The 26,431-nt window shown below is 49.9% G+C and overlaps 2 protein-coding genes across 2 annotated transcripts in view; one reads left to right on the top strand and one right to left on the bottom strand.

The window, feature by feature from the left end:
• The window catches only part of EPB41 (erythrocyte membrane protein band 4.1), a 777,038-nt gene that overhangs the window by 674,210 nt on the left and 76,397 nt on the right, over window positions 1-26,431 (top strand). The gene's annotated exons all lie outside the window — the stretch shown is intronic.
• On the bottom strand, window positions 1,513-16,969 carry MATN1 (matrilin 1). Its single transcript, XM_050326205.1, has 8 exons — window positions 16,882-16,969; window positions 12,763-13,109; window positions 7,789-8,011; window positions 7,141-7,266; window positions 6,426-6,839; window positions 4,501-4,653; window positions 2,913-2,993; window positions 1,513-1,562 (listed from the first exon to the last, which is right to left on the bottom strand). Exons 1-8 carry the CDS (start codon window positions 16,967-16,969, stop codon window positions 1,513-1,515), a joined length of 1,482 nt encoding a protein of 493 aa, XP_050182162.1.

Genomic DNA, 26,431 nt, shown 5'->3' with positions numbered 1-26,431 from the left:
CTTGATTCGTTCCTGCACATCAAGAGTATAATGATTTTTATTAGAAAAGATGCTTTTTTTCATTTTGAGAGAAGGGTTTGGCTTCCTCCATGGACCCATTTCTCCTCTTGCATTGAAATAAGAGGTTGTGACATGAGTTGAAGAGGGTTTTCCTCCCCACTCTTGAGAGCTGGTGTTGTCAGGCAACCACCTCAATAAGCACACAGAGGAAGAAATTCATTTTAAAATTCACAGCAAACATTTAATATTCCTCCCCCCTCCCCAAACACGATTTCTGAACAGGCCGAGTCGTTCTGAAAAGCTTTTCACAGAGTCTCAAGTATAAATATTTTGATACAAAAAATAAAACCATAACACCCTTCCTCCACCCCCCCCTCTCCAAACCCAACACCCAAAGTGTGTGACCATCCCATGGGTCACCAGGGCCCCCCCCCTTCCTCCCAGGATTGAATTCCAGGCTACAGCTGCAGGAGACAGGCAGGTCTGAGGGGCTTCCAGTCCACGTTGCTGCTTTGTCTTTGCCAGTGCTGGGGAATCCAGGGACAGGAGGGAGAGTCTGAAAGGTCTTGAGATGAACTTGGTGGCTTTGAAGGTGCTTAGGGGTGTGGGAACCAGCTGTGCCCTGCCCTCTGGGATGGCCCTGCTTGGAGGAGGGAGGTTGGGAGAGCAGATGGGGCCGCTGGGGACCCTTTCCAACCCGACCCATCCTGGGATTCTGTGACTCTGTGGGATGAGGAGGAGCCAGGGAGGCTCTGGATGACACAGCAGTGGAGTCACCTCTCCCCTGGGCAGCTCCAGCAGCACTTCCCTGTGTTTCAGGTGCTGATGATGCTTTGAAGCTCCAGCTGAGGACGTGGAGAGACATCCGGGCTGGTGCTGGGGACAGGGGCTGGTGTCACACACATTGCACATTGTCAGGACTCCCCCAGAGCAGGAGCTCCATCCACTGGCTGGGAAAGCCGAGCTTTTCTCTTGCTCTGCTGTTCAACAGCCCTGGATAAACCCAGCCCAGCCCATCCCACCTGCAGCTCACGCTCAGGGCTCGCTGCTGCACTTCACTTGCTGCCACACTCGTGGTGCTCACAGCAGCAGGGTGATCAGCTTTGGCATTTTCCACTCAGCATCTGAGGTGATCCGAAGTCACTTTGACTTTTAAATTAAATTATCTCATGCACAGAAACAGAAGCTGCAGAAGAACACAGCGAGGATTCACAGAACTCATCATCAAGGACTTATCAACACCTATATATATATTAAGCTTTAAATCAAAAACAAATCTTTCCAGGTTTGTTTTTTTTTTCTTTTTTTTTCTAATATATGCACTCTACATGATGCAACACACAGTGCTCTGCCCATTATACAATGCTCTACTTTTATATTTCTTCCCTTTTAAACAAATGCAGTTATTCTAGGACTCGAATACAAGCTGGCCAGAGCTCTGTGGCTGAGCTGCCCTCCCTGACAAGTGGAGGAGTTCTAGGAAGGAGGTAAAAAACCCTCTGTGTTGGGACTTTAGATGATCTTGTTCTCCAGGGCTTCGATCCTTTTTGCCACGGCTTCCAGTGGGCAGGAGTTAAGGAGGAAAAATGACACTGCACGTTGGGAATGAAGACAGATTTAGATTATATTTGGAAGAAATCCCTCCCTGGGAGGGTGGGCAGGCCCTGGCACAGGTTGCCCAGAGAAGCTGTGGCTGCCCCTGGATCCCTGGAAGTGTCCAAGGCCAGGTTGGAGCACCCTGGGCTGGTGGGAGGTGTCCCTGCCCATGGCAGGGGGTGGAACTGGATGATTTTTAAGGTCCCTTCCAACCCAAACCACTCTGTGATTCCACGATTCCTTTCCCCAGTCCTTCCCTGACTGATAAGGAGTGGGATGGTGCTGCCTTGCTGAGAGCACGGGGAATTTCTCACCTACTCTGGCACATCCACAACTTCTCAGGCTGCTGAGTTTTTGCCGAAGGTAGGAAATGGCTCTGCACACACCCCTGTCACACACACCTTTGTCGGGAGGAGCAAAACCTGGGAGAAGCACTGGGGAAATGTTTGGAGTGGCTGACAGGGAGTTCCTGACCCTGGGCAGCCTGGAGAGAGGAGCCAGGTGCTTTTCCTGGAGTCACAAAGCGAGCCGTAGCAATTTTCTGCTCGTTTCACTAATTGATTTTGCTGATGGGCCCGGGAGCAGCAACACCCTGGGTGAGAACTGCTGCTTTCCTGTGACCTTTGGCAGAACACCAGTCATGGATTTCGCTCGGTTTGACGTAAAGAGTAGAAACGAAACCATGCAAAAAGTGACACAGCAAAGCACGGAAATGTGTGAATAAATCAGAGCACTGCTGTTAAAATTACACCCTCTCCTCCTTCTCAGCAGTGAAAAACCTCCCCAGCCCCGTGTGAGGCTTCACAAATTCCTCCCTGCAGGAGAAGTTTGAAGCTTCCTCACAACTTTTTTTTGTTTGTTTGTTTTCTTGTTTCTCTTTCAACCTTATCTGTGAAAAATGCAGTCCCAACAACTTGGCTGAGGTGGGATCCAGCTCACTCTACTGGAGATGTTTGCACTGAGCAGCTACATGAGAGTTTTATCTCCTAGAACTGAGTTTTAGCCTGGTTTGGACCTGACTATTGGATGCATCCAGCTGAATTATCCAGACTCATAAATGGCCCATCTTCACAGAATCACAGAACCATTAAGGTTGGAAAAGCCCTCCAAGGTCATCAAACCCAACCATTGACCAATCCCCACCTTGTCAACCAGACCAGAGCATGAAATGCCACATCCAACAACCCCAAAGTCTTGTTTCCAGCTTCTTTCCCAACCTCCTTCCCCCCGGGAGTGGAATTTCCCCTCTGGTCCCATCAGGAACCACGACCCAACTCCCAAAGGACAACTGGACAAACTCAGCTCCCAAAGGATATATTTCTGCTGCAGGGAATTGATGAGATCTTCAACTTTGGTCTGGAACTTCAGGATGGATTTACATTCACAGGGATCTTCCTCTGTGGAGCAGAATGTCAAGAAGATGAGTTCAGTGGTACCAAAAAAAAGGGTTTAATCAGAATCACTGAGATCAGTGAAATAAAGCAATTCTTTGTCAGAAAGAGGAAGGAAATCAAATTATCATCCCTTCTAATTATCTGACTGATCACTTCTGGCTCTCAGATGACCAGAGAATGTCACATTTTCTCATCAGGCTCTGTGTAGGAAAATCTCTCCTGGGTTTCCACTTCCCTAAAAACCCACTGAGCTCTTCTGCTGCTGCTTAAAGTTTGCCCCCAAAAGTTGAATCTGACCAAACGTGGTGCTCAAAACCACCTCCCCAGTACCATCAAATAAAAATTGGAGGCCCTGGTTGGTTGAACTTTGCTTCAGTTTTCCAGTCCTTGAGTGGCTGGAGGAACGTGCATTAATCAGTTTGTTAACCTGTGTCCATAATTTCCACAAATTCTTCAAGCAAAATTAACTGGAATGGGAGTAAAAAGGGGTAAAAAGGATAAAAAAAAAAAAAAGGAGTACAAAATATTTGGGAAAAGAAAGGAAATGGAAGGAGTAAACAAGAGTAAGACTTTTTAAAGGAAAGGACATCCCTTACATGAAACCACAAATCCTGAGTAAACTGAAGCTGGATATTACCAGAAGATTTCTGGCCATCTGTTGATAAATACAAGCTGGCACTGGAAATCAAACAAATGTAAATATTTCCTTCCCTTTCTTTTTTTTTTTTTTGCTTTTAAATACTCAAATATTAATATATTTACCCAAATTGATTTTTTAATTTTTTTTGCAAACAAATACTCTTTCTAAAATCTGCTTTTTTTGAATGCTGAAGCCTAAATGTGTTTGCTTTCTTGAAAGATGTTTAAATACAATATATTGGGGTTTGTTGGGTTTTTTTTTTGACACAGCTCCCATCACTTTGTCCTTGGATTGACTCCTACTTTTTAGAGGAGCCATGAAAGTCTCAGCCTTGCAAAGCTGCCTCTCTGCAGACACAGAGCCTGTTTTTTTTTTTCTTCAAAAAAACTTCTCAAATTAAATGTTTTAATTAACCATAAGCAGTGTAATTTTCCACTGGAGCCTCTTAGAGGAAAGGGAAGTCCCATCTTTAGGAACCTGGAGAAGCAGCCAGTGGTTAGAAAGCTTCAGTTTTGTGAATTAAGCCAAATAAATCGAGTCTTGGCTTCTCTTCTTTCCTTCTGCACCTTCTGGCTGCTCTCAGGAGGTGGCACAGCCTGAGTTCGTCATTTCTGAGGAGAAAGGCAGAGAAGGGGAGAAAGGTGGAGGAAAAGGGAAGGAGAGGGAGTTTGGGAGAGTTGGGAAGGCTGAGGTGTAGGGGTTGCTTTGCAGGTCACCACCCAAAACTGATGTCTCCTGATCCTTCCACCTCCCAACTCAACACAGTGAGAACAGAGAGCTTTTTGCAACACCCACCTGAAAGGGCATTTTTGTCCTTCTGCTTCCCAGCCTTAAAACCCCCCCTTCTCTCCCCAGTCCCCCAACTCTCACCAACACAGATCTTCATCTGGAGCTTCTTCCCGATCTTGCTGATGGTTCTGAAGTCAGCAGTGTAGAAATAGTGCTCAGCCACTGGTTCTGAGGCGATTTCCCTCAGCTCATCCTCCACGGCGTTGCCAACCCCCACAGCAAACATCCTAAAGCCTGGGAGCAACGGGATCCTGTCAGGGGGACGTGGAGCTGGGATGGGACCACCCCTTCTGCACCCCCAGTCCCACACTTACCAGCTGTAACTGGTGAATTAACCCCTTCATCTTTACTATCCCAGCTCCTTCCAGCCAGGTCAGCCAGCAAAGCTGGAGCTGAGTCTCCCCCTAAAATTGCAACCCATCTGCCAAGAGCAGCACACCCTGGGAGTTAAGATTACGTGTCCAGCTGTTGTGCTTTTCTGCCTTAAACTTCGTTTCTGCTGAACCAAAGTGCAGTTTGCCCATTTTGGGTGATGATACCAATTAAGCCCAGGTTCAAAATAGGAATTACAGAACACCCTGAGCTTGGAGGACCCCCAAGGCTCATCCAGTCCAACTCCTGGCCCTGCACAGACACCCCAGCAATCCCTGAGAGCGTTTTCCAAGCGCTGCTTGAGCTTGTCCTGGTAACACTTTCCCCCTCTTCCCCTTTGTGCCTTGTCTTTCCAGCTCTGGCTGTATCCAATATCTGTTTGTTTCTCCAAGTTAAACTCAAAGAACAAGTTTGGAGTCTCCTTATAAGCTCCTTGTTATTCCTCCCACAGAAACAACTCCTGGACAGAGACTGGAGATTTCCTCGCGGGGTCAAGAGAGGAGGAAGAAACGAGGCATAAAATTTTATCATCACAGGGGAATAAATTCTATAAATGCAGTTTAGAAGGAACCTTCTGGTTTATAAGAGCATAACATGCCGAGTTGCTCTGTAAACATCGGCCTCCCAGAGCTCGTCCCTGACCTCTGTGATGATGTGCTGGCCCTTAGTCCCATCTAGTGGTTGGAGCCCGAAGTTAAAAGGCAGGAGAGGATTCAGCAATTCATGAGTGAGTTCACAAGGGCTGTGCCCGTTTGCCACAGGGATGGCAGAGGCTGGAACCTGCTCAGCAGGTCAGCAGAGGGGCACATCTCGAGGTATTAATATTTTATGGGGTTTGGGCCTATTAATGTATCAATATGTGGCCACTCTGCACTTTTGCTAAACAAGAGAAGCTGAATAAAGTTTCTTACGAGTGTGCCAGGTAGTGCAGAGTTACTTCTTAACCTGCATTTCTGCTTTGGTTACTGTTTTATTTTCCTTTTCCTGGCCCCCAGGGCTGAGACAGCCAAGCCACACTTGGTCCTGCAGCTCCTGTTACTCTCCAAGGGGCTCTCTGAGGGTCATCTTCGCCTCACCACGTGTGCCACTGAGGCTGAGCTGGATTTCACTGCCACCCTCAGACAAATCACAGCATCACAGAATGGTTTTGGGCTGGAAAGGACCTTAAAGTGCCTCTGATTCCACCCCCTGCCATGGGCAGGGACACCCTCACTAGGCCAGGTTGCTCCAGCCTGGCTTTGGACTCTTCCAGGGATGGGGCATCCTCAGTTTCCTTGGCATTTGTGTGTCATTTAGCATGACTGGTGTGCATCCCATCCCATCCCATCCCATCCCATCCCATCCCAAGGGTGGCAAACTCCTCCCTGCCCAGCAGAAACACCTCCAGCAGACTTAAACCAAAGACCCCAAGGGGACTAAAACCAGCTGCTGGCAAACCAAGGTGCACCTGGAGCCCAGCCAGGGTGGCTCCAAGTTCTTTATGAGCACCCAAGCACAGCCAGGAGATATCTCCACACGCCCTGTTGGAAGCTGTTTGTGTCCTAAGGAAGAGGCATCTCCAGGGAAAGAATCCTGGGTTTGATACACGAGGCAGCACCTGATCTAAGGGAGAAACAAGAATTCAGGAGACCCACCTGAGTCTTTGGCTTTTTTAGCAGCATCTGTGATATAATCCTGTGACCTCCCATCAGTGAACACAATGCCCACCTTGGGCACCCCCGGCCTGGCCCCATTGACGATGGCAAAGGAGCTGTCCACGAGGTACTTCAGAGCTTGGCCTGTCATGGTCCCTTTCTCCATGTAGGACATTTTCTTCACTGCTGCTTTGATGTCCTTCTTGTTCTTGAACTGCCCCAGGGGAAACTCCTGCCTGACAGAGCTGGAGTACTGAACCAGCCCAACCTGGGCCTGCTTGTCCGACACCTCCAGCGAGTCCACGATTTGGTTGATGAATTTCTTCACCAGCTCGAAGTTCTCAGGCCTCACACTCTTGGAGCCATCGATGAGGAAGACAAGATCCAGGGCAGATCCCAGCCCACCACTGCAAGCTGAGGAAACACGTGAGAAGAGGGCAGGAGAAAACAGCAACAGAGCCCCCAATTAATTATGTGGGAAAATATAATCTGAGTGCCATTGAATGGCTAAGGAAATAGGTTTAAGCCATCAAAACCCAACAACAGTTCAGAGCAATGTTTTCAAAATGATTTTAAAATTATATATTATAAAAGTCTGTAAGTGCATGGTTTCCTTTTCTGCCTGCTCTGAACAGAAGATGCTCTGGCCCAGTCCTGTCCCCCCATCCCACTGAGCTCCCAGCCCTGCTCAGGGCAAGTGGGAACCATCACCCACCACTGCAGGTCTTGCCATCGTTGTTGAGGGTGAAGCCCTCCTTGCAGGCACATTTGTAGGCCCCTGGGGTGCTCACACAGATCTGCTCACAGTCGTGGTCTCCAGTGGCACACAGGTCAGACACCACTGAAAGAAAAATGGGGATTAAAATCAGAGCCCAGGCCAACACTTTTCCACCCAGACCCAGCTCAACCCATTCACAGCTCAGGATATCTGCCCTAAATCAGAGCCCAGGCCAAGACTTCCCCACCCAGACCTGACTGAGCCCACCCACAGCAGGGTATTGTCCCAGAACTAAATCCACTCTGCCACAAGACAAACATCCAGGTCACTGCTCTTGGACAGAGCAGCTACAGGAGGCAAGGAGACTTTTGACAAGGCACAGCCAGGACTAGAAATAATCTTCACTCTGAGGTGGGCAGGCCCTGGCACAGGTTGCCCAGAGAAGCTGTGGCTGCCCCTGGATCCCTGGAAGTGTCCAAGGCCAGGTTGGAGCAACCTTGGGCTGGTGGAAGGTGTCCCTGCCCATGGCAAGGGGTGCAACTAGATGGTCTCTCAGGTCCCTCCAACCCAAACCATTCCATGTCTCCATGAAAAGCTGGCACAGCCCCGTGCTGGGAACCCTGGGGGCTGGTGACAAGAACTTACCACAGAAAGCTTCTTGAAACTTCTGGGTCAGCTTCTCAATGACACTGTAGCTCTCCACATAGTCCACGTGGTCGTCCAGGGGCTGGCTGGCGATCTGCCTCAGCGTGTGCATGTCCACCCTGCCCACCCCGATGGCGAAGATCTCGATGCCAGCGGCCCTGGCCCGGGCGGCCACGTCCTGCACCCCGTCCTGGGGACGCCCATCAGTCACCACGATGGCCACCTGCACAGGGAGGGCACGTGTTGGACACCCCATGGGCGACTGCTGGGGCAGAGACACCTTGGGGGGTGGATGTGGAGAGGGAAGGGATGGGTGGAACCACACGGAGGTCCCTGAGCTCTGCTCTGGGGGAGCAGGGACAGCCCCCAGGGAATGGCTGGAGCTGTGTCAGGGCAGGCTCAGGGTGGCATCTCAGGGAAAGGTTCTTCCCCCAGGCTGGTTGGGCACTGAACAGGCTCCCCAGGGCAGTGGGCACAGCCCCAAGGCTGCCAGAGCTGCAGGAGGCTTTGGCTGATCCTCTGGGGCACAGGGGGTGACTCTTGGGGCTGGGCCTGTGCAGGGCTGAGGGTTGGACTGGATGGTCCTTGGGGGTCCCTTCCAGCTCAGCACATTCTGGGACTCTTCATTAATTAAGGGACAACTGGTGGATCTCAGCCCTAAGGAAACCAAGGTAAAGTTCTTCTTACACAAACTCATGTTCAAGCCAAATTTTGCCTTCATGAGCCCCCAGCTGCCACTCAGGACAGCTCTAACTCAAAGCAGGACTTCAGGGAATCTCAGGAAGTGTCATGGAAGCATCATGAGCTGAAGACTTGTCCACATTTTAATAGATGGAGAAGCTGGAGCAGAGAGAGGGGAAGAGCCTCAGGTCCCACTGTGTGCCAGAGCCTGCCAGGATTTCTGATTCCCTCTCCCACAGTAAATCCTACCCCTGTTAACACCAGCATTCAAATGGCAGCTGGTTTTAGCAGGAACTGGATTTCACCTTGGGTTAGGTGATGCCCTGAACCAGTGGAAAGCCTCCAAGATTCCTTCTCCTGCTGCTGCTTTGTCCTTTTTCCTTCTTATTTTTCTTCTGAAAGCGACCTTGTCACAAGACCTTAATTCTTGTTCTTTGCCAATTCATCTGCTCCTGCCACTTCTCCTTACAACTGTTTTATTGTGAGCCCACTGCCAACTCCAGGGCAACTGCCTGGGATGGAATGCAGAGTGGAGAAACAAAATCAGCAGCAGCAGGTGATCTGTGAAGCAGAAAAAACCCTCCACATCACAAGCAAACACCCTCAGTAATACAGAAAGCAAAGAAACCTCAAGAAGGCAGGAAAAAAAAAATCTATCTGGCAGGAAGAGGGAGTTTGGCTGAGCCATCAGCTGGTCAGTGAGGCAGGATTTGCTGTTCTCCTCTATGCCATGTGTGCTCTCCATCTTTCTGAGGATGAAAAAAGACCCACCAGCTGCTCGGTTAGGGTGGAAAAAAGTCATCTTGGGGATGGTCAGGAGTGTATTTCCCTGCCCCACGTGTCCAAGGGGGGCAGGAATGCAGGGGAAGAGGCTCCTTCCCCCTCTGCCCCCCCTTCAGCTGATTATCCTGAGTCGAGAGGACCCCCAAGGACCATCCAGTCCAACCCTCAGCCCTGCACAGGCCCAGCCCCAAGAGTCACCCCCTGTGCCCCAGAGGATCAGCCAAAGCCTCCTGCAGCTCTGGCAGCCTTGGGGCTGTGCCCACTGCCCTGGGGAGCCTGTTCAGTGCCCAACCAGCCTGTGGGGGAAGAACCTTTCCCTGAGATCCAACCTGAGCCTGCCCTGACACAGCTCCAGCCATTCCCTGGGGGCTGTCCCCCATTCCAGAGCAATCCTGCACTTCCAAAGCAATCCCCTGCCCTGCTCAGAGCTTTTCTTCTCTCCAAAATATGACCAAACCATGAACAAATATCGATCTGTCCCATCTGCAAGTTCAGCTGTTTCTCTGCACTTCCGAAGGGCAGCACCACAATTGCACACCTGGCTGCTTCCAGCGGGGGGAGCAAAAAGGAAATAAATTCAATTTTCTCTCTTCTAATCGTGGCCAAAACAAGGAGGAGCAGTAAGTGTGTGCTGTAGAGGGGAATGAGGCTGTTAAGGGAGGACTGGGGTTAGAGCCAGCCCTGCAGTGAATCCTTCTACCAGGAGAGAGAGCCCTCGGCTCAGCGCTCAGGCTGCTCTGCCTCCTGCCAGCCCTCCTGCCCTGCCAATTAGAGCCTTTCCAAACCAACCTGTCGGGAAACAAGGTGTATTAGCGAGTCTCTGCTGCGAGAACAGCGCCCCGAGAGCGCGTTCGCCTGTCAGGAGCGGAGTGTTTGGCACAGCACGCAGGTGGGGTTTGGGGGGATTTGTGTGTCCCCCCCTTCCCCAATATTTTCTGTCCAAATAAAGCAGGTTGCCAGGTTTAATGAGCTCCTTTCCATCTCCACGTGGCATCCGCAGCTAAAGCTGAGCCCCAGGGACAGCCCAGGAGGTGATTTGGGAGCAGCATCCGCGCCCGGATGGCGTGGGGGGAAAGGAAGATCTTCGGGATGCGCCCGTGGGAAAATCGACTCAAAATTCGCCTTGCTTTCTGACCTGCTGATGGGGAAAACAAAACTTCGGAGGGGGGAGCAAAGAGTCTGGAATTGGCATCAGGAATTAACGAGGGGAGAAAATGAGCCAAGCACCAAGGCCAGCCAGCCCGTTTGGGTCTACAACCAGGACCAGGTGATACAGAGAGAGTGTAAGAAATAAAGCAGGTAGAAAATGATTTTGAGATCACATTTGATTATCTTAATAATCAGAAAATCCTGATTTTATTTTTATTTTTTTTTGCCTCCATATGTCACATATTTTTTTCCCACATTCACCCTACCAGGCTGAGTCAATGTGAAAAAAATGTCTTTTTATTATTATTATTATTATTATTATATTTGGCTCAGCTGAGCAGGAGCTGCAGTTTTTCCCTAAGGAAGCTCAGAAATTCTGCTTTTCGAGGTCAAATCTTGGGTTGATTTTAACCAGCCAGTGAATTCCTGTCTTTCTGGATCCCTCTCGTGTTTGTTCCGTGGCACAGAAATCCCCCATGGGATGGGGGCACGATTTATTCCTGGTTAACTGAGACACCAGAGGATTCCTGGGCATCCCCAGGTATTCCCACCTCAGGGCTGGTGTGTGGGGACAATCCAGCAGCTAATGAGGGGTTGATGCCTCCTTATCCCCTCTATGACATGATGTTCTCCCAGCACTGAAAGGAGAATTGGGCAGAAAGTCAAATAAAACCCTTGATTTGCTCAGCAATTTGACAATTTCTTGGTTGTTCTGCCTCAAAAAAAAAAAAAAAAAATCAAAGTAATTGGGCACCCCGTGGGTTTTGAGAAAGGTCTGAACAGGCTTCTCCCTGAACTCCTACAGAAACAAACAGTGCTTTTCCCTGCCCTGGGGTGACATTGGCTGCACAAAGCACAACAAAACCTCCCTGAACATGTGATGTTTTGACCGGTGTCAAACCCACGTGGTTGAAAAGCAGGATTCTCGCAAGGTCCTTGCTGGATTTTCTGCAGTGGGAAGGAGCAAGCACCGTGGCCAGGGCTTCTGGAAGCTTCCCTAAATCTCTGCAGGACCTGGTTCATCCTGCCAGGAGGGTGGTGGGGTCACCATGAGTGTCACAAGAAGGGAAAAACTTGCTGGAGATTTTAAGGCATAATGGGAAAAAAATAAACAAACAAACAAAAATAACCAGGGAAGCCAGAAGTGCCGATGGCTGTGGAGTTTTCCACCTTGGAAATATCCAAGAGCCATCTGGGCATGGTCTGGTGCAACCAGCTCTGGGTGGCCCCACTTGGGCACAGGGGCTGGTCAGTGTGACCTCCAGAGATCCCTTCCAAGCCCAACCTTTCCGGGATTCTCTTGGATCAGCTCCAGGGTAGAAGGAAAGAGGGAAAAATGAGGTGATTTTCTTTTTTTCTTTGTTTTAATGCCTAAGAGAAATCAATCAAACAAAAAAAACCACTGCTATTCTACTTTTTTTAGGTGTCCACAGGAAAGAAGATTTCAAGGAGATAAAGCAGCTTTGGATCTCTTTGTGCCACTGCCCACACAAAGATTGGGATGACAGGGAAGAGCAAGGGTGGGAAGAGCCTGTTGGGTGGGTTGTCTGGCAGCAGAGCAGACAAGAGCAGTGCACAAGGAAAGGGGTTATTTAATGGTGTGGAAGAGATTCCTTAGGTGAAAATCCAGCATTTTCATGGACAGCTCAGTGAAAATGTCTCTTCAGTCTGCAGGGACGGGCAGTGCTGTGTGTGAGGTGTCAGGATGAGTCAGGAGTAAAAGTAGAGGTTAATTCTGGAGGTAATTCTAGCCCCTTCTAAACGTCTGGAACAACCATAGAATGAGATGAGAAATAATCTTTTTACAAGGTTGTTTTGGAAGCAGTGAGAGGTAAATGTCTCTTTTGCCTCTCAGCGCTCAAGGAGAGAAATGTTTCCTTGCACTGAAACATTTGGGATTTTTTTTTTTTAATTTAATTTTCTTTCTCTAAATCTCAAAGCTGAGCTTTGTTTTCAGGAAGAATTGAGATGTTTGCACCTCCCAGTGATTCCCACCTCTGCCAATTAACCTCCAAGTGGAATCACGTTGCTCAGGACAGCCCTCATCTGGTCCATTGTCATGGGCACAATCTTTCTTTGGAACTCCTACAATTCCCAGAGCCCCTGCAAGGGGTAGTAAATACCTCAAAAATACACTTTCAGATTTCTCTCAGCATCCTCACAGCTATTAACTGGTAGTACCAGACCTATAAATGTGCCTGATCTTTTTTTTTTTCCCCCTACCTTCCCTTTATTTCTCCCACCTCGGCTCCCATCACCCTTTTCCAAACCGCTCCGAGAGAGGGAGCTTCCAAAAAAAAAAAAAACAACAAAAAACCAGCCTGTTTCTCACGGAAAGAAACTCGATTTTAATTTGCTCACCTTGTTAAAGTTGGGAGACCTCGCCCTGCCCCCTTCTGAGTCGCTGAAGGCCCTGCTGATGGCGAACTGGATGGCCAGGCCGGTCATGGTGCCCGTGGAGAGCGGCTCAATCCTCCTCACGGCCTGCAGGAGCCCGGCCTTGGTGTGGTGGGTCTTGAGGGAGAACTCGTTCTTGACAGCGCTGGCGTAGTTGATGACGCCCACCCTGGTGGAGTTGGGCCCCACGTCCAGCCCCTCAATCACCCGGGACACGAAGACTTTGATCTTCTCGAACTCGTGCGGGCGAACGCTGCGCGAGCTGTCGATGATGAACACCAGGTCGGTGGGCTTGGTCCTGCACAGGGTGCCTGGGACGGGGCAAGAGGGAGGAGGAAAATGAAAGGAAAAGAGAGTGGCCTTGGTGGAGCAGTGGCTGGGCAGAGAGGAGCTGGAAGCTTCAATCCTTTCATAGGTTATGGAATGTGGGACACCGCAATCCATGGGATCTCCATCGGGCATGAGCAGGACCAGACTCTGCCTGTCTCACACAGCACTTGGACCTGATGGTTCTCAATGTTCTTTATCCTTTCGTAGGAAAGCAAGTCCTGGTGGGTGGCCAGCTGGCCCTGAGTCAGCAGTGCCCTGGCAGCCAGGAGGGCCAAGCCTGTCCTGGGGGCCATCAGGGACAGCAGCACTGGGTGAGGGAGGGGATTGTCCCGCTCTGCTCTGACCTGGGGTGGCCTCACCTGCAACACTGGGGCAGTTTTGGGCAGCACAATACAAGGAAGATCTGAAGCCATTGGAGAGTGTCCAAAGGAAGGCAGTGAAGGGGGGGAAGGGATGGAACCACATGAGGACACTGAGGGCACTTGGTGTGTTCAGCCTTGGTCTCTACCTCTTGTCACCCCAGGCTGTCACCAACGTCAGTGATGAAATCTTATCCACTTGGGGCAGCGAAGAGGGGGAGGGATAAAGCTGTGAACTGAATCCCAGAATGTGCTGAGCTGGAAGGGACCCCCAAGGACCATCCAGTCCAACCCTCAGCCCTGCACCCCAAGAGTCACCCCCTGTGCCCCAGAGGATCAGCCAAAGCCTCCTGCAGCTCTGGCAGCCTTGGGGCTGTGCCCACTGCCCTGGGGAGCCTGTTCAGTGCCCAACCAGCCTGTGGGGGAAGAACCTTTCCCTGAGATCCACCCTGAGCCTGCCCTGACACAGCTCCAGCCATTCCCTGGGGGCTGTCCCTGCTCCCCCAGAGCAGAGCTCAGTCCTGCCCCTCCTCTGCCCCTGCCCAGGCAGTTGGAACTGCACTGAGGTCTCCCCTCAGTCTCCTCTGCTCCAGCTGAACACACCAAGTGCCCTCAGTGTCCTCACACACCTTCAAATCCAGGCCCTTCCCCATCCTCCTTCCCTCCTTTGGACACTCTCCAATGGCTCAATCTCTTCCTTACAACTGGCACCCCCCAGGGCCCCTTTCCCAGCCCTGCTTTCCAGCCTCTCATTCCCAGTCTCCATGAACAGCCAGGGTTGCCCCATCCCAGGTGAAAGCTGAGCCTGCCCTTATGCACCAAACAAAGCCTGGGAAGGGGTTATGGAATGTCAGACACTCCCATCCACATGGCTGTTAATTAACGAGATGGGAGCTCCATCATGCATGACCAGAACCAGGCACCACCCTCAGCAGCTCAGGTTCAGCTGAGCACCAAAATCCCAGATTAATCAACCACCTCAACATGAAAAACTCCTGTTTTTCAGTTAATGGCACTGGCAATAAACTGCTGCAACACAGCACAGGTTTGTGTCTGTGAGCTGGGGAGGGAGAACCCGGCACAGAGCTGTAAAGCCACCTAATTGACAGTTAATCTCTCCAACCCCACAACCATCCACCGTGGAAAGGAGCTGGTAGGAACAGGAAGCATTAGCAGTGCAACAAGCTGAGTGATTGTTATTATTATTTCTTTAATTTCCCATTTTCGTGCTGTTTTCCATCCTCATTTTCAACTGTGGCAAAACATAAAAAAAAAGGGCTGATATTTTTTATGCTTTTCTAAATGAATTGTCCCATTTCCCCCCCCCCACCAGATCTACAGCATCCTGTTCTTTTAATTTTTTCCCATCATTTACCCTGTCTCTATCAGGGCATCAAATGCTCTGTTAATATTTGATTTCTGCAGCCAGGCACTACATCAGGGATACCATAAAGGACATTTCTGTGGACAGATTTTTAAATGGGAGCTTTTGGGCCAACAAATCTGTTCCAAATGATGACATAAATATTATAGCGAGTCCTCGGTGTGAAATCTAATGGAGCTTTCAGTCTTTCAGGCAGATAAAAATAAATATCCATAAAGAATATAATCAAGTTTGTTTCCTGAGAGACACTAATGCTGATTCTGCCTCTGGCTCCCGGAAAGGTCTTGCTAAAGATGCTAAAGAAGGGAAGCAGGCAGTGGTCGCTCTGTCAGCTGCTCTAATTTCCTCTGAAATGCAATATAACCTTTCCCTATATGGATGACTTTCATTTTTCCCACCCTGATTCGTTGCACAGGAAGGAAAAATTCACTTGGCAGTGTCGAAAATCCCTTTCCCGGGGGTTGGTTGTGCCCGTTTTCCAGGTGAGAAATGAAGGGACAGGGAAAGGCTCCCAAGCTTTGCAATCAGAAATCAGAAATAAAGCCCAGATTCCCCTTTGCCCCGTGTAGCTGATGAATCCCCTCTGGATTTACTGACAAACCAAGGAGGAAAAGCTGGTTTTTCCTCCTTAGGAACAGTTGGATCCAGTAGAAATTTTGATATATATCTGTTTCTTTTTGCATGAAAGCTCTGTGATTTTGTCCTAAATAATGTTTTCAACCTCTTTTTATGAGACTAAACTATATTTCAGAGAAATGAAGGGAAAAGAAGGGATATCAGGTGGGATTTCAGCCTGTCTGATAACAGGCCTTGATTATTTCCAGGAGGTGTCAGACAGGACACTTGCTCTGATTGACACCTTGACTCAGCACAGTTTATTTAAAAGTTGAATTAAACCAGAAATAAAACCTCCTTCTATTTTTAAAAACATCCACACTAGGAGTTATGCAGGAATAGCTGAACTTTATGCCCTGATTTAGCAGAAAATATCTTTCAGGGCATCTTTGCCATATTCATTAAACGAGCAGGAAAGCTGCTGAGTAACCCAGACCTAAAAGGTGTTTATTTTAGCAGGGGCAGAAGGGCTGAGCTGAATGACTGCTCTGTTTAATTTCCTGACTTCAGTAGCACAGCAAAGATAACTCTCCCTTCCCAAATTGCTGAGGAGAAACGGGTCAGTGTAGCAGAAATGTCCCTCCCTGAGCAGCAGATAACTCTGAAGTCCCTGTCACACCTGCCTTACAACCCTCAGCCTGCCCGTAAATGTGTGCTGTGCATCGTCACGAGACCAGTTCAGATGTTTTTAATACCCAAAAGTTAACTTTGGCCTTGGCTGCTCCTCTAGCAGTGAGTTCTCCAGGCTCCCTGGAGCCCCTGGAAGATGCTCCCCAGGACCAGACCCTCCAGCCCTTCCCTGGGTGTCCAGCACTTGCTGACATTAATTGGGAATTAGAGCCATGCAAGCTACAGAGCAGGTAGCTTCCCTCCCTCCTGGCTGCCCTACACCCCCACTTGGAAAGTCAAACAGAGCAGGATTTTGCTTAGGATGAAGGAAAACATAGGAAAGTTCTGCTCTCATCAACTTCATCGACCTCATCCAGCCCTTCCTGCCCGGGGAGGTGAACCCGACTGAGCAGGGGGGGTCTGGCCAACTCCTCCTCCAGCTCCTGGCCAGCCCAGCCCTCGCAGAGCTGGGGAGAGGGGCAGTTTTGGAAGGCACAGGAGAAGTTCTGGGAGGCAGAGGACAGCCCTTCTCCCACCTGGGCCTTCTCCAGCCAGGACCAGAGGGACTGGGGCTGACCTGGTGCCACCTCGCTGTCCCTCGGCGCACACTAAAGTCGTGTTAACAGCCAGAGGCAAACCCAGCTCCAGCTCCTGCTGCCTTGGGAGCACAGCTGGGAAAGCTCCTTTGCTTCCCTGGCTGATGTTGGGTGTTCCCTCTCCCTTCTCCTCCTTGCCAGTGCCGGGACAAGTGGCAGAGGCTGAGGATGGAACCCGCTCCCCACTCACCTCTGGGCTGCGGAGGGGCCCCGCACACGTCGTAGCTCTGCAGGAGGAGCTGTAAAGAGAGCAGCAAGGCACAGAAAATCCTGTCCATGGCTGTGGAGGAGCTGGAGGCGGGATGGGGAGTGGAGAGCAGGAGCCTTGGCCCAGAGGTATTAACCTGCCCTTCATCGGGGAGGCATCGAGCCAGCCCCTGACACGTGTGATGTGCCGGGGGGGGCTCCGAGGGGAGAGGGACAAGGGAGAAAACCCTGCCTGAAGGTGGGGAGGGAGGGGATGTCCAGCCCTGCCTGCCCCCATCCCTCCACAATGGCTTCATTGCTGCTGGAAGGGGATGGGAAGCTATAAAAGAGCCGCAGCGGGATGGTATGTGGGGAATCTGGGACCGTAACAGTGGGACCAGTGAGCCCAGCCCTGGGGAACTGGGGTTCACCCGTCAATCAGCAGGTCCTGGCCACAAACCCTGGGCTGTGCCACGGTTTGTGGTGTGTCAGGCTCGTGTCCTTCCTCTGGCAAAGCCCAGGGAAGGGGGGAATGGGATCAGCATCACACAAACCACCTCTCAGTCCCCCACGTGTGCTGGAAACCAGCCCGTGGGATTGGGGGGCTTGGCTGCCTCTGGCTTCGTTTGAGGGGGAATGCTCAGGGGGCAGAGGAAGAGCAAGAGGAGAGGAAGGCTTGGGCAGGCACAGGAGAAAGTGTGGGATGCAGAATAAGTTTCTTCCTGCAGGGAACAGTTCCTTCTCTGTGAGGTTGTGCCTCGGTGCAGCAGAGCAGGGAGGGGAAAGGGCTCTGGAGCCCAAACTGGATAAATGGGGAGGGAACTCGGGACAGACAAACAGATCAGGAGCTGCATTTAGGTTTTCACTGCAGCGTTCAGGTCTGTACACAGGAGGGAGATGCAGCTCCTGCCACAAAAAGCCAGTAATCTGAGTTAACAAATAAGACTGATGATGCTGCAAGTTGAGCTGAAATCCAGTGTTTTCTTTGAGAGAGAGCAGCAGGGAGATTTGGTACCAGGGTAAGAGGAATTTAATGATGGGTTGGACACAAAGCAGTGCATCTGTTTTCTTCTTTTTAACTACTGTTTTACACCATCAGCTGATTAAAGCCCTTCTCCTCCGATGGATTAGTCTTTGCTCACCTTTCCAGCCACACACCCTTGGATCAATCAGCCATTTAATCTGAGCTGTGTTAGTGCAGTGCCAGGCAAACCACCTTTAACTCAAAGCCCAGTTTCTCTTCCCTTATCCAAAGTCTCTCTTTACTCCAAAAGCTCTTCAACAGAGCCCAAGAGCTCCCGTGGAGAAAAGCTCTTTGATTAGGGAAAAAAAGGACCTGTCCTTAGTGAAGCTGCCAGGCTGCTCTGAACTCTTTCAACAACATTCAAAGTGTTCATTAAAATACTGAAAGATGGCGAGGTCCTCATGCAAAACCAGCATGGCTTTGTCCCACGGTCTTCCCAGGTACAAACCATCAATCACAGGCTTTCAACCATCTCTGGATGGAAAATTTTAGCCAGAAGGAGCAAATGTTCCAGAGGAGGGATGGGGCAGCTCTGCTGGGAGGAAAGGCTGGGAGAATTGGGATTGTTCAGCCTGGAGAAGAAGCTCCAAGGTGACCTCAGCGTGGCCTTGCAGGGCCTGAAGGAGCTACGAGGAAGATGGAGGGAAGTTTTAGAAGGGCTTGGAGAGCCAGGACAAGGGGGAATGGCTTCACAGTGAAGGAAAACAGGGTTAGATGGGATATTGGGATGGAATTGTTGGCTGTGAGGGTGGGCAGGCCCTGGCACAGGTTGCCCATGAGAAGCTGTGGCTGCCCCTGGATCCCTGGAAGTGTCCAAAGCCAGGTTGGAGCAAACTGGGCTGGTGGAAGGTGTCCCTGCCCATGGCAAAGGGGTTGGAATGACCTTTCAATGTCCCTTCCAACCCCAACCAGTCTGTGATTCTGTGATGAACATGATTACTTTTATGTATTTATATATATATATATATATATATAAATAACTATGTATATTTGCACACACATACAGGCACATGACTCCTCTATTCAAGCCTTTCATGGATGTGTTTATAAAATCATGGATTTTGATGAGTGCTAATATATATAAATCTATATAAATAAATATATATATATATTCACTGCTATCCCTGTGTGTTTTTATTCACAGAGCTACATTTTCTCCCCAGATATGTAGAACACCTACACCCCTACATTTACAGCTACCAGGGAACAAAGTGAAACAAGGGCCTAAAATTTGGGAAGATTTGCCCCAGAGCTGTCCATGATGAGATTGCTCTGTCACTGTGCCCTGCAGACAAGGATCTCTTGGTGCAGACAGTACTTCCTTGCCATGAATAGGGGTCATTCAGAGCCCTCCATAAATGAAGCCTCTATGGCTGTTCTTGCTGAGGAAAATATAGAGTTCCTCTGTGTCATTTTGCTGTTAATTAGTGAAAGGAAGATAAATACATTTCAGGTGAATATTTTCACTAGCAGGGCTTGTGGCACACATTAAAACTTTGAAAATACTGTGAGGGGCAAAGGTGTGCTGGGTGCTCAGGGTCTGCATTTCTGCCTCTGTAAAAGCACTGTTTATTTGGAAAATATGAAACATCTTTTTTTTTTTTTTTTCCCCCAGGCCCCCGAAAATGAAAACACTGGGTTCGATATTTTCAAGAGGAAAATATGCATTTAAAGCTCTTCCCCCAGCCTGGCTGCAACATAAACAGACAAACCATTAATGGCCAGTGCTGGCCCCAGAGTGGCAGAGCTGCTCTTGGGGGGCACACCGAGGGTTTGCCTCTCCTCCAACACAGCCATGTCTCCTGATTTAAAAACTACTGGTTTTAAACACCAGATCTCTTCTTTCTTCCCTTCTTCCAGAAGATCCTGGTCCCACCTTGCTCCTGCTGAAGTCAAGGGTTTCAGACTCTCCTGGTGGGGCCACACCTCGAATCCTGGGGTCAGTTTTGGGCCCTCATGACAAGAAGGACATGGAGGGGCTGGAGGTGTCCAGGGAAGGGGCTGGAGCAGCAGGAGCAGCTGAGGGAGCTGGGGGGGCTCAGCCTGGAGAAAAGGAGGCTCAGGGGGGACCTTCTGGCTCTGCAATCCCTGACAGGAGGGGGAGCTGGGGGGGGTCGGGCTCTGCTCCCAGGGAACAGGGACAGGAGGAGAGGGAACGGCCTCAAGATGCTCCAAGGGAGGCTCAGATTGGATATTGGGAAAATTTCTTCAGGGAAGGGGCTGTAAAGCACCAGAACAGGCTGCTCAGGGAAGTGCTGGAGTCCCCATCCCTGCAGGTGTTCAAGAAAGTGTGGATGTGGCACTGGAGGACGTGGTTTAGTGGTGAACGTGGTGGTGGTGCTGGGTCGACAGTTGGACTTGAGCTCAGAGGTCTTTCCCAACCTTAACAATTCCAAAATGTGGTCAGGACATGCAGCTTGTCCTCCCCAGCAGGACCAACACCTTCCTCTGCACCCAGTCAAGACAGAGGGTTTGGTTTTCCTTCCCTGGCTGGTCCTCAAAGCTCCAGGTGATGCCCCAGAATTACTCACGGTTTGCTCACTGTGCTGCACCTTCCTTTGGATCCTTCATTTTACTGACAGCCTTTGCCTGGTCTGGTAAATCCTGAGGACAAAATTCACTCTCTGAAGTGTGGAATCTGCCAGGGCCAGGAAGGAGCAAAGCCCAGTTTAAGTCCTGAGAGCACTAAAAAAACCCAAGCACATCTTAACCCAGCCAATATTAGAGCTGGGGGAAGGTGGTGACTTCTCATTTGTCATCAGACAAGCGAGTCTGAAGGCATAAAACTCTCTAAATGCAGATTCTTTATCACTGTATGCAAAACACTGCACAGGAATATTGATCAGGTGGGCAAAGCCAAGAAAAATGACATTTTATTTTCAGCTCCTTGTTTCGGATTTGGCATTTTACTCCTGCAGTTTGTTTGGCTCACGTTTTTTATTTTAAACCTGTGTTTCACTGCTGTATTTACATATTTCCAATAAACACCTGGGGATTACATTTAATATCTCAGTGGAAATCTCACACTGCAACAAACCAAAAAAACCCTGAGGGGCTTCTATGGAAATGACCCAGAAGAATGGGAAGGTTTTTGGTGGGGGGGGATAATTTAAAAATAAATAAAAATTCAGGGATCTCAAGATTTTTCCAGACTGCCAGTAGAGCTCAAACATGAGGCAGGATGAGAGGGAATCACCTCAAGTTGTGCCAGGGAGGTTTAGATTGGTTATTAAGAAAAATGCCTTCTTGGAAAGGGTGGTCACACATTGGCACAGCTGCCCAGGGCAGTGGTGGAGTCCCCAGCCCTGGAAGTGTTCAAAATCCACAGGGATGTGGCACTTCAGGATGTGCTTCAGTGATGAACATGGTGGTGCTGGTGGATGACTGCTTGGACTTGATGATCTCAGGGGTCTTTTCCAAGCTTTTAAAATATTGTGTTTTCCTTTATCCCTTTTTTAAAAAAAGCACAGTGTTGGTAGCCCTGGCCCATAAACCCTCCTCAGAAGGGCTCTGGAGGGTGGCTGAGCCCCTCTGGTTGAGGCAGCAGAGCAAGAAGAAGGTTGGGAAGGACAAGCAGCCAAATTCTGAGTAGTTTACCGTTGATTTTTTTTTATTTCCTTCCAAACAAAGCTGTTGGTTGTAGTAAACACAGCTCCCCTGCCCTCCAGCCAGCAGAAAACCCCAAGGCTTAGCAAAATTCTCCCTCATTTCTTGCCCGTTTCAGGCTCCCTTTGATGTTCCCAGGTGAGTGTTCCTGAGCTGCATTCCCAGCTCCATTTCCCACCATTCTCAGGGAAATGGGGACAAAAAGGTGCCTTTTAGTCCAAGCTCCAATTGTATTTTATCTCCACAGTGTTTCTATTTTGGTTTGGCACGGGGTGGGGGGTCCATCCCAACCTGTTTCATTGCCACAAAGGGTATTTACTGCACCCCTGTAACTGGGAATGTGGGTATTTCCAGCCCTTCATAAAACAAATGATGTAAAGGGTGAAGGGCTGGGGAGACATGAATGGCTTTAAATATAACCCTTCCAACAGCCCAGGATCAAAGGAACTGCTGTTTATCCTTTAAGCTGCAAATAGCTGGCAAATATCCTCGTGCTCTGATGCTGTAAATAGTAAATGCTGTTTATGGCTGGGGCATGTTTATGTATTTTATGGGTCACGCTTCTTTCAGAGGGATCAGTTTTTATTTGCCATGTTAACCGTGCCCACATCTCCCCCCCTCCAGGGACTGAGTTGCCTCCTGGGCACTTTTCCTGGCTCTCCTGCTGAGCACCTGCAGCTCAAGTCCTCCCTCTGGGCCTGGAATTCTCCACCTGTGCAGAGACAAAATCCTGGGCTGGCACAGGATCCCCTGAGGTTGTTTCTGTCCTACAAGTGGCTTGGAGGGCCAGTTTTGGGCACCACGGTGTAAGAAAGGTCTAAAGATGTTAGAGAGCAACTAAAGGAGGGACATGAGGATGGTGAAGGGGCTGGAGAGGCTGAACAAGGAGTGGTTGAGGGCACTTGGTGTGTTCAGCTGGAGAAGAGGAGACTGAGGGGAGACCTCAGTGCAGTTCCAACTGCCTGGGCAGGGGCAGAGGAGGGGCAGGACTGAGCTCTGCTCTGGGGGAGCAGGGACAGCCCCCAGGGAATGGCTGGAGCTGTGTCAGGGCAGGCTCAGGGTGGATCTCAGGGAAAGGTTCTTCCCCCACAGGCTGGTTGGGCACTGAACAGGCTCCCCAGGGCAGTGGGCACAGCCCCAAGGCTGCCAGAGCTGCAGGAGGCTTTGGCTGATCCTCTGGGGCACAGGGGGTGACTCTTGGGGCTGGGCCTGTGCAGGGCTGAGGGTTGGACTGGATGGTCCTTGGGGGTCCCTCCCAGCTCAGCACATTCTGGGATGCTGTGAATGAAGCAGCTCTATAACACGTGCCAGCTCTGAAGGTGGTCTCTGTGTGGGCATCTCATTTTCTCTGAGGTGAATGAGCCAAAATAACTGCTGGATTAAAGCAAACCACACAAAAGGACCAGGGTAGGAATCATAAAATCATAAAATCCTGGAATGGTTTGGGTTGGAAGGGACCTTAAAGCTCATCCCTTTCCACCCCCTGCCATGGGCAGGGACACCTTCCACTATCCCAGGTTGCTCCAAGCCCGGTCCAACCTGGCCTTGGACACTTCCAGTGGGATGGAGCAATAAAGACTCTGGGATCACACAGGAAGAGGAGTATCATTATACAATAACTTTCACTGACAGAAGTGTCCCCAACCCCCCTGTGAGCAGACACATGGATGAGAGAGTTCCTCAGCTGGAGTCTGTGGGGGCTCCTGGGCTGATGGATGAGTGTGAAGATGGAAAGCTTTGCTTGATGCATCACCACACTGCCAGTTTGTGTCACCCTGGGCCCACCACTGGGGACAGCACTTGCAGTGACTCCATTTGACTGCTGCAAGTGAGTAATTATCTTAATGAACTGTCTGCAACGAGCCCCGATGAAGCCCATCCCTTTTATGCGCTTTGATTTAAACAATTTACAGCAGTGCCTGTCCCAGCTCGGGGGTTGGACCCTGAGGGGTTTAAGAGGTGTCACTCAAACCATCAGGAACCAAGGCAGCCTGAAACCAAGACACACAGTCCCTGTGGTGCAGGACACTGTGCAGTGACAGCCTCATGGAGACATTGCACACATCCATCATCCAGGATTCCCCCTGCTCCAGGGCCAGCACACGGGCTACGTCAGCTCCAGGAGATGCCAGGGAATGCTGCCAAGCTGCTGTCTCTGCCCTCTTCAAGGTCTATTTACACCCACTCCTGGCCATCAGAACACCCTCAGGCTGGGAGAGACCTTTCCATCACGGTGGACACTCTGGCTCGACCTGCCTGGCTCTGAGCACGGCTGTTCCCGGTGCATTACACATCATTTTCCTCAGGCTTCCAGCAGCTCCCTCGCATTCCCAGATGCCATTTCCGAGTCTGACAGAAGCCAGCACTGGAAAAATGCTTCCAATCCTCCTCCCCAGGCTTTCCTGGCACTGGATTCTCTGCCAGCTTTGGCGCTGTTTGACTTCCAGCAGGGTTTGTAGAATCTGTTTTCCAGTTTAGAAATGCAGGATCAGTTTTCCATGTCAAGGAGTCTCTTACAAAAAGGGATGGCCTGGATTGCTGGAGCAACATGTGCTGCTTCCATCAGCAGGAAACACTTCCCAGCAGGGCACAGGTTTATCAAATGCTGGCCCAAAGGGCTGGGGATGGGGCATGGGAGCACTTCCAGCAGAAGAGCTCGAGGCAACACACAAAGCATAGTGGTGGTGCCACGTTGATGGTTGGACTTGGTGATCTCAGAGGTCTTTTCCAACCTTAATGATTCTAGAATTGTAAAGCAAAAAAAAGCCCCTTTTCCACTGGAGCTTTTGCTCTGGGTCAGATGGGTGGAAAGCCAAGGTTGGTCAGGTCATTTAGTGGACATCTCTGGAGTCCTGGAGCATCTCCACCTCCATGAGATGCTGCTGGTTTGGTCAAGACCCTCTTATTTATCTGTCCTGGCGTTGCTGAGATCATCAGCTCAATCTACTCTCTCCATCAAAGAAAGATCATCAGCTCAATCTCCTCTCTCCATCAGAGAATTGCTGCTCATTTCTCCTCTGCAGTGGAAAACTAAAAACAACACCTGGAGCAGCATTAAACATATTTGTGTGAGCTGGTTCTCGGCCTGTATTTGAGACTCACCTCAGTAAATCAGTTTAGAGAAGCAAAAACAGGGCAACAGTGGCATATGAAAAAGAACCTTTTATCAGGCTCAAACCCAGCATTGATAGTGCCACGCTCTGACTCGTTGAGAGGTTTGGGACAGCTTGTGTTCAGTTTGTGTTGGCCAAGTCCCCCAACATTGCAGAAAACCCAAAACCACTTCCTGTCTCGAGCTCAGCCCCTGACCTGGCTGGAAGCTCACAATAAATCTATACATTTTATCACATTTCAGGGGGGTTTGGAGCCAGGGAAACTGCTCTGAGCCCTGGAGAGAAAACACTGCACAGCAGAAGGATGGGCTGGCTTGGTCTGGGAACATCAGGTTCAGTAAAGAGAGCTCCTGGTACACATTTTTAACATGATTTGGTTGGAATCACATTGATGAACCCTCTTCTGGTTTAGAAACCAAGGGAATTGGACCCAACAATACCTTGGGCAGACCCAGCTAATGGGGTGGGTCCTGGGCAGTGGAAGGAGCCTGGTGACCATGTCCCAGTGCTGGGGTGGTTGTCACAAACCATCTCAGCACCCCCAGGCTCTGATGAGGAACCTTTAGGGCAGGACTGGGCTTCCAAAACCTCCCTGAATTACCAAGAGAAGCTGCACCCAGGTGTCCCATCCCATGGCCTCCTCCAGCCCTGCCTTTGGGCACTGGAACAAAGTTGGGCTGGAGACAAATCAGAAGCAGTTTCAGCCAGGTGTTCAGGACTAGAGACCAAGAGGGCTTGTCTGGAAGGTTCTGGAGCCTATTGATTATTCAGAATTAAAGATAGTGTTTTATCTCTCCACATAATAAAGCAAGAGCCTGGGCTGGACCTTGATGCAAAAAGCTGGGCTCTTCACACTCCTCTGCAAGGTTTCCTGGTTGGATTTTGGGTTGATCTCTTGCTCTTTGGTCACAATTGCCACACTTAGGATGAGAAGAATTATTTTCTGCCTTGAAGAATTTGAGTGGCTGGTACCTTTGTGGGTGATTTCTGTGCTCTTTGTGTGCTTTTGTGGGTGATTTTGAGCATATTTAAAAGCACTGGAGCCATTAAGGTGTCACTGTGGTGCAGCCTTCCAAACTTCAGGGCTGGTTTTGAGCATCCTGGTTGCCAGAACACAGAAGATGAAGCCCAGAGAATCATCATTTCTTCCCAGTGATGAGCAAACCAGCTCAAAAGTGGATAACCAACATCATTATCTCCATCCCCACATGCATAAACACGCCCCCCCAGTGAAAAGACCACGGGGCAGCACCACGTTTCTTATTTATTCTCTGCAAATATTCCCTCGAATCTTGTTGTTTTGTTTTGTTCCAGAGCAGCACAAAGACCCCAGGCTGTGATCCAAGCTGTGGATGATGCTGGAGTAGTTATTACTGAGCAAACTGCACTTCCCTGCTGAGTTGTTTTAAAAAAGCAGGTGACAACCCAAAGCAGATGAGAGGTGCCTGGAATTTGGTCTCTGCTCATCTGTCACCAGCACTGACACCTGCAGAGACTGCTCTGTGCACAGTCAGTTGTGAACACGCCACAGATCTTTAGCACATGTAGAAGAGGGAGGATCAAGGAAGATTTTTAGATAAAATTGCCAGGTTTGCTGTTAAAAATACCAGTTTTTCCTTTGCAAGCAGCACACACACACGTGTGATAACGTCACACCAAGGTCAAAGCACCATTTTTGCCAATTATTTCTCGTGGAAAGCAAACTATTGCTTCCTTGCAGGGTACTCCAGAATGCCAGGACACCGGGATTCAGAAATCAGACCCCACCAGGCAGAAATCAGACAGCAAAGTGGTGAAGCCAGTAACATTTT

The sequence above is a fragment of the Myiozetetes cayanensis genome, unplaced genomic scaffold, assembly GCF_022539395.1.
Source record: "Myiozetetes cayanensis isolate MyiCay16 unplaced genomic scaffold, myiCay2020 scf31, whole genome shotgun sequence".
Lineage (NCBI taxonomy): Eukaryota > Metazoa > Chordata > Aves > Passeriformes > Tyrannidae > Myiozetetes > Myiozetetes cayanensis.
Note: the sequence above shows the minus strand (reverse complement) of the source record. Positions and strands in the feature narration are given on the sequence as shown.

Coding starts and splice junctions, on each gene's coding strand:
- MATN1 (XM_050326205.1), bottom strand. CDS start 16,969: ATGGACAGGATTTTCTGTGCCTTGCTGCTCTCTTTACAGCTCCTCCTG. Junction 13,110..16,881: donor GGCCCCTCCGCAGCCCAGAG/GTGAGTGGGGAG, acceptor GCCCCGTCCCAG/GCACCCTGTGCAGGACCAAG. Junction 6,840..7,140: donor CGATGGCAAGACCTGCAGTG/GTGGGTGATGGT, acceptor GTGTTTCCTCAG/CTTGCAGTGGTGGGCTGGGA.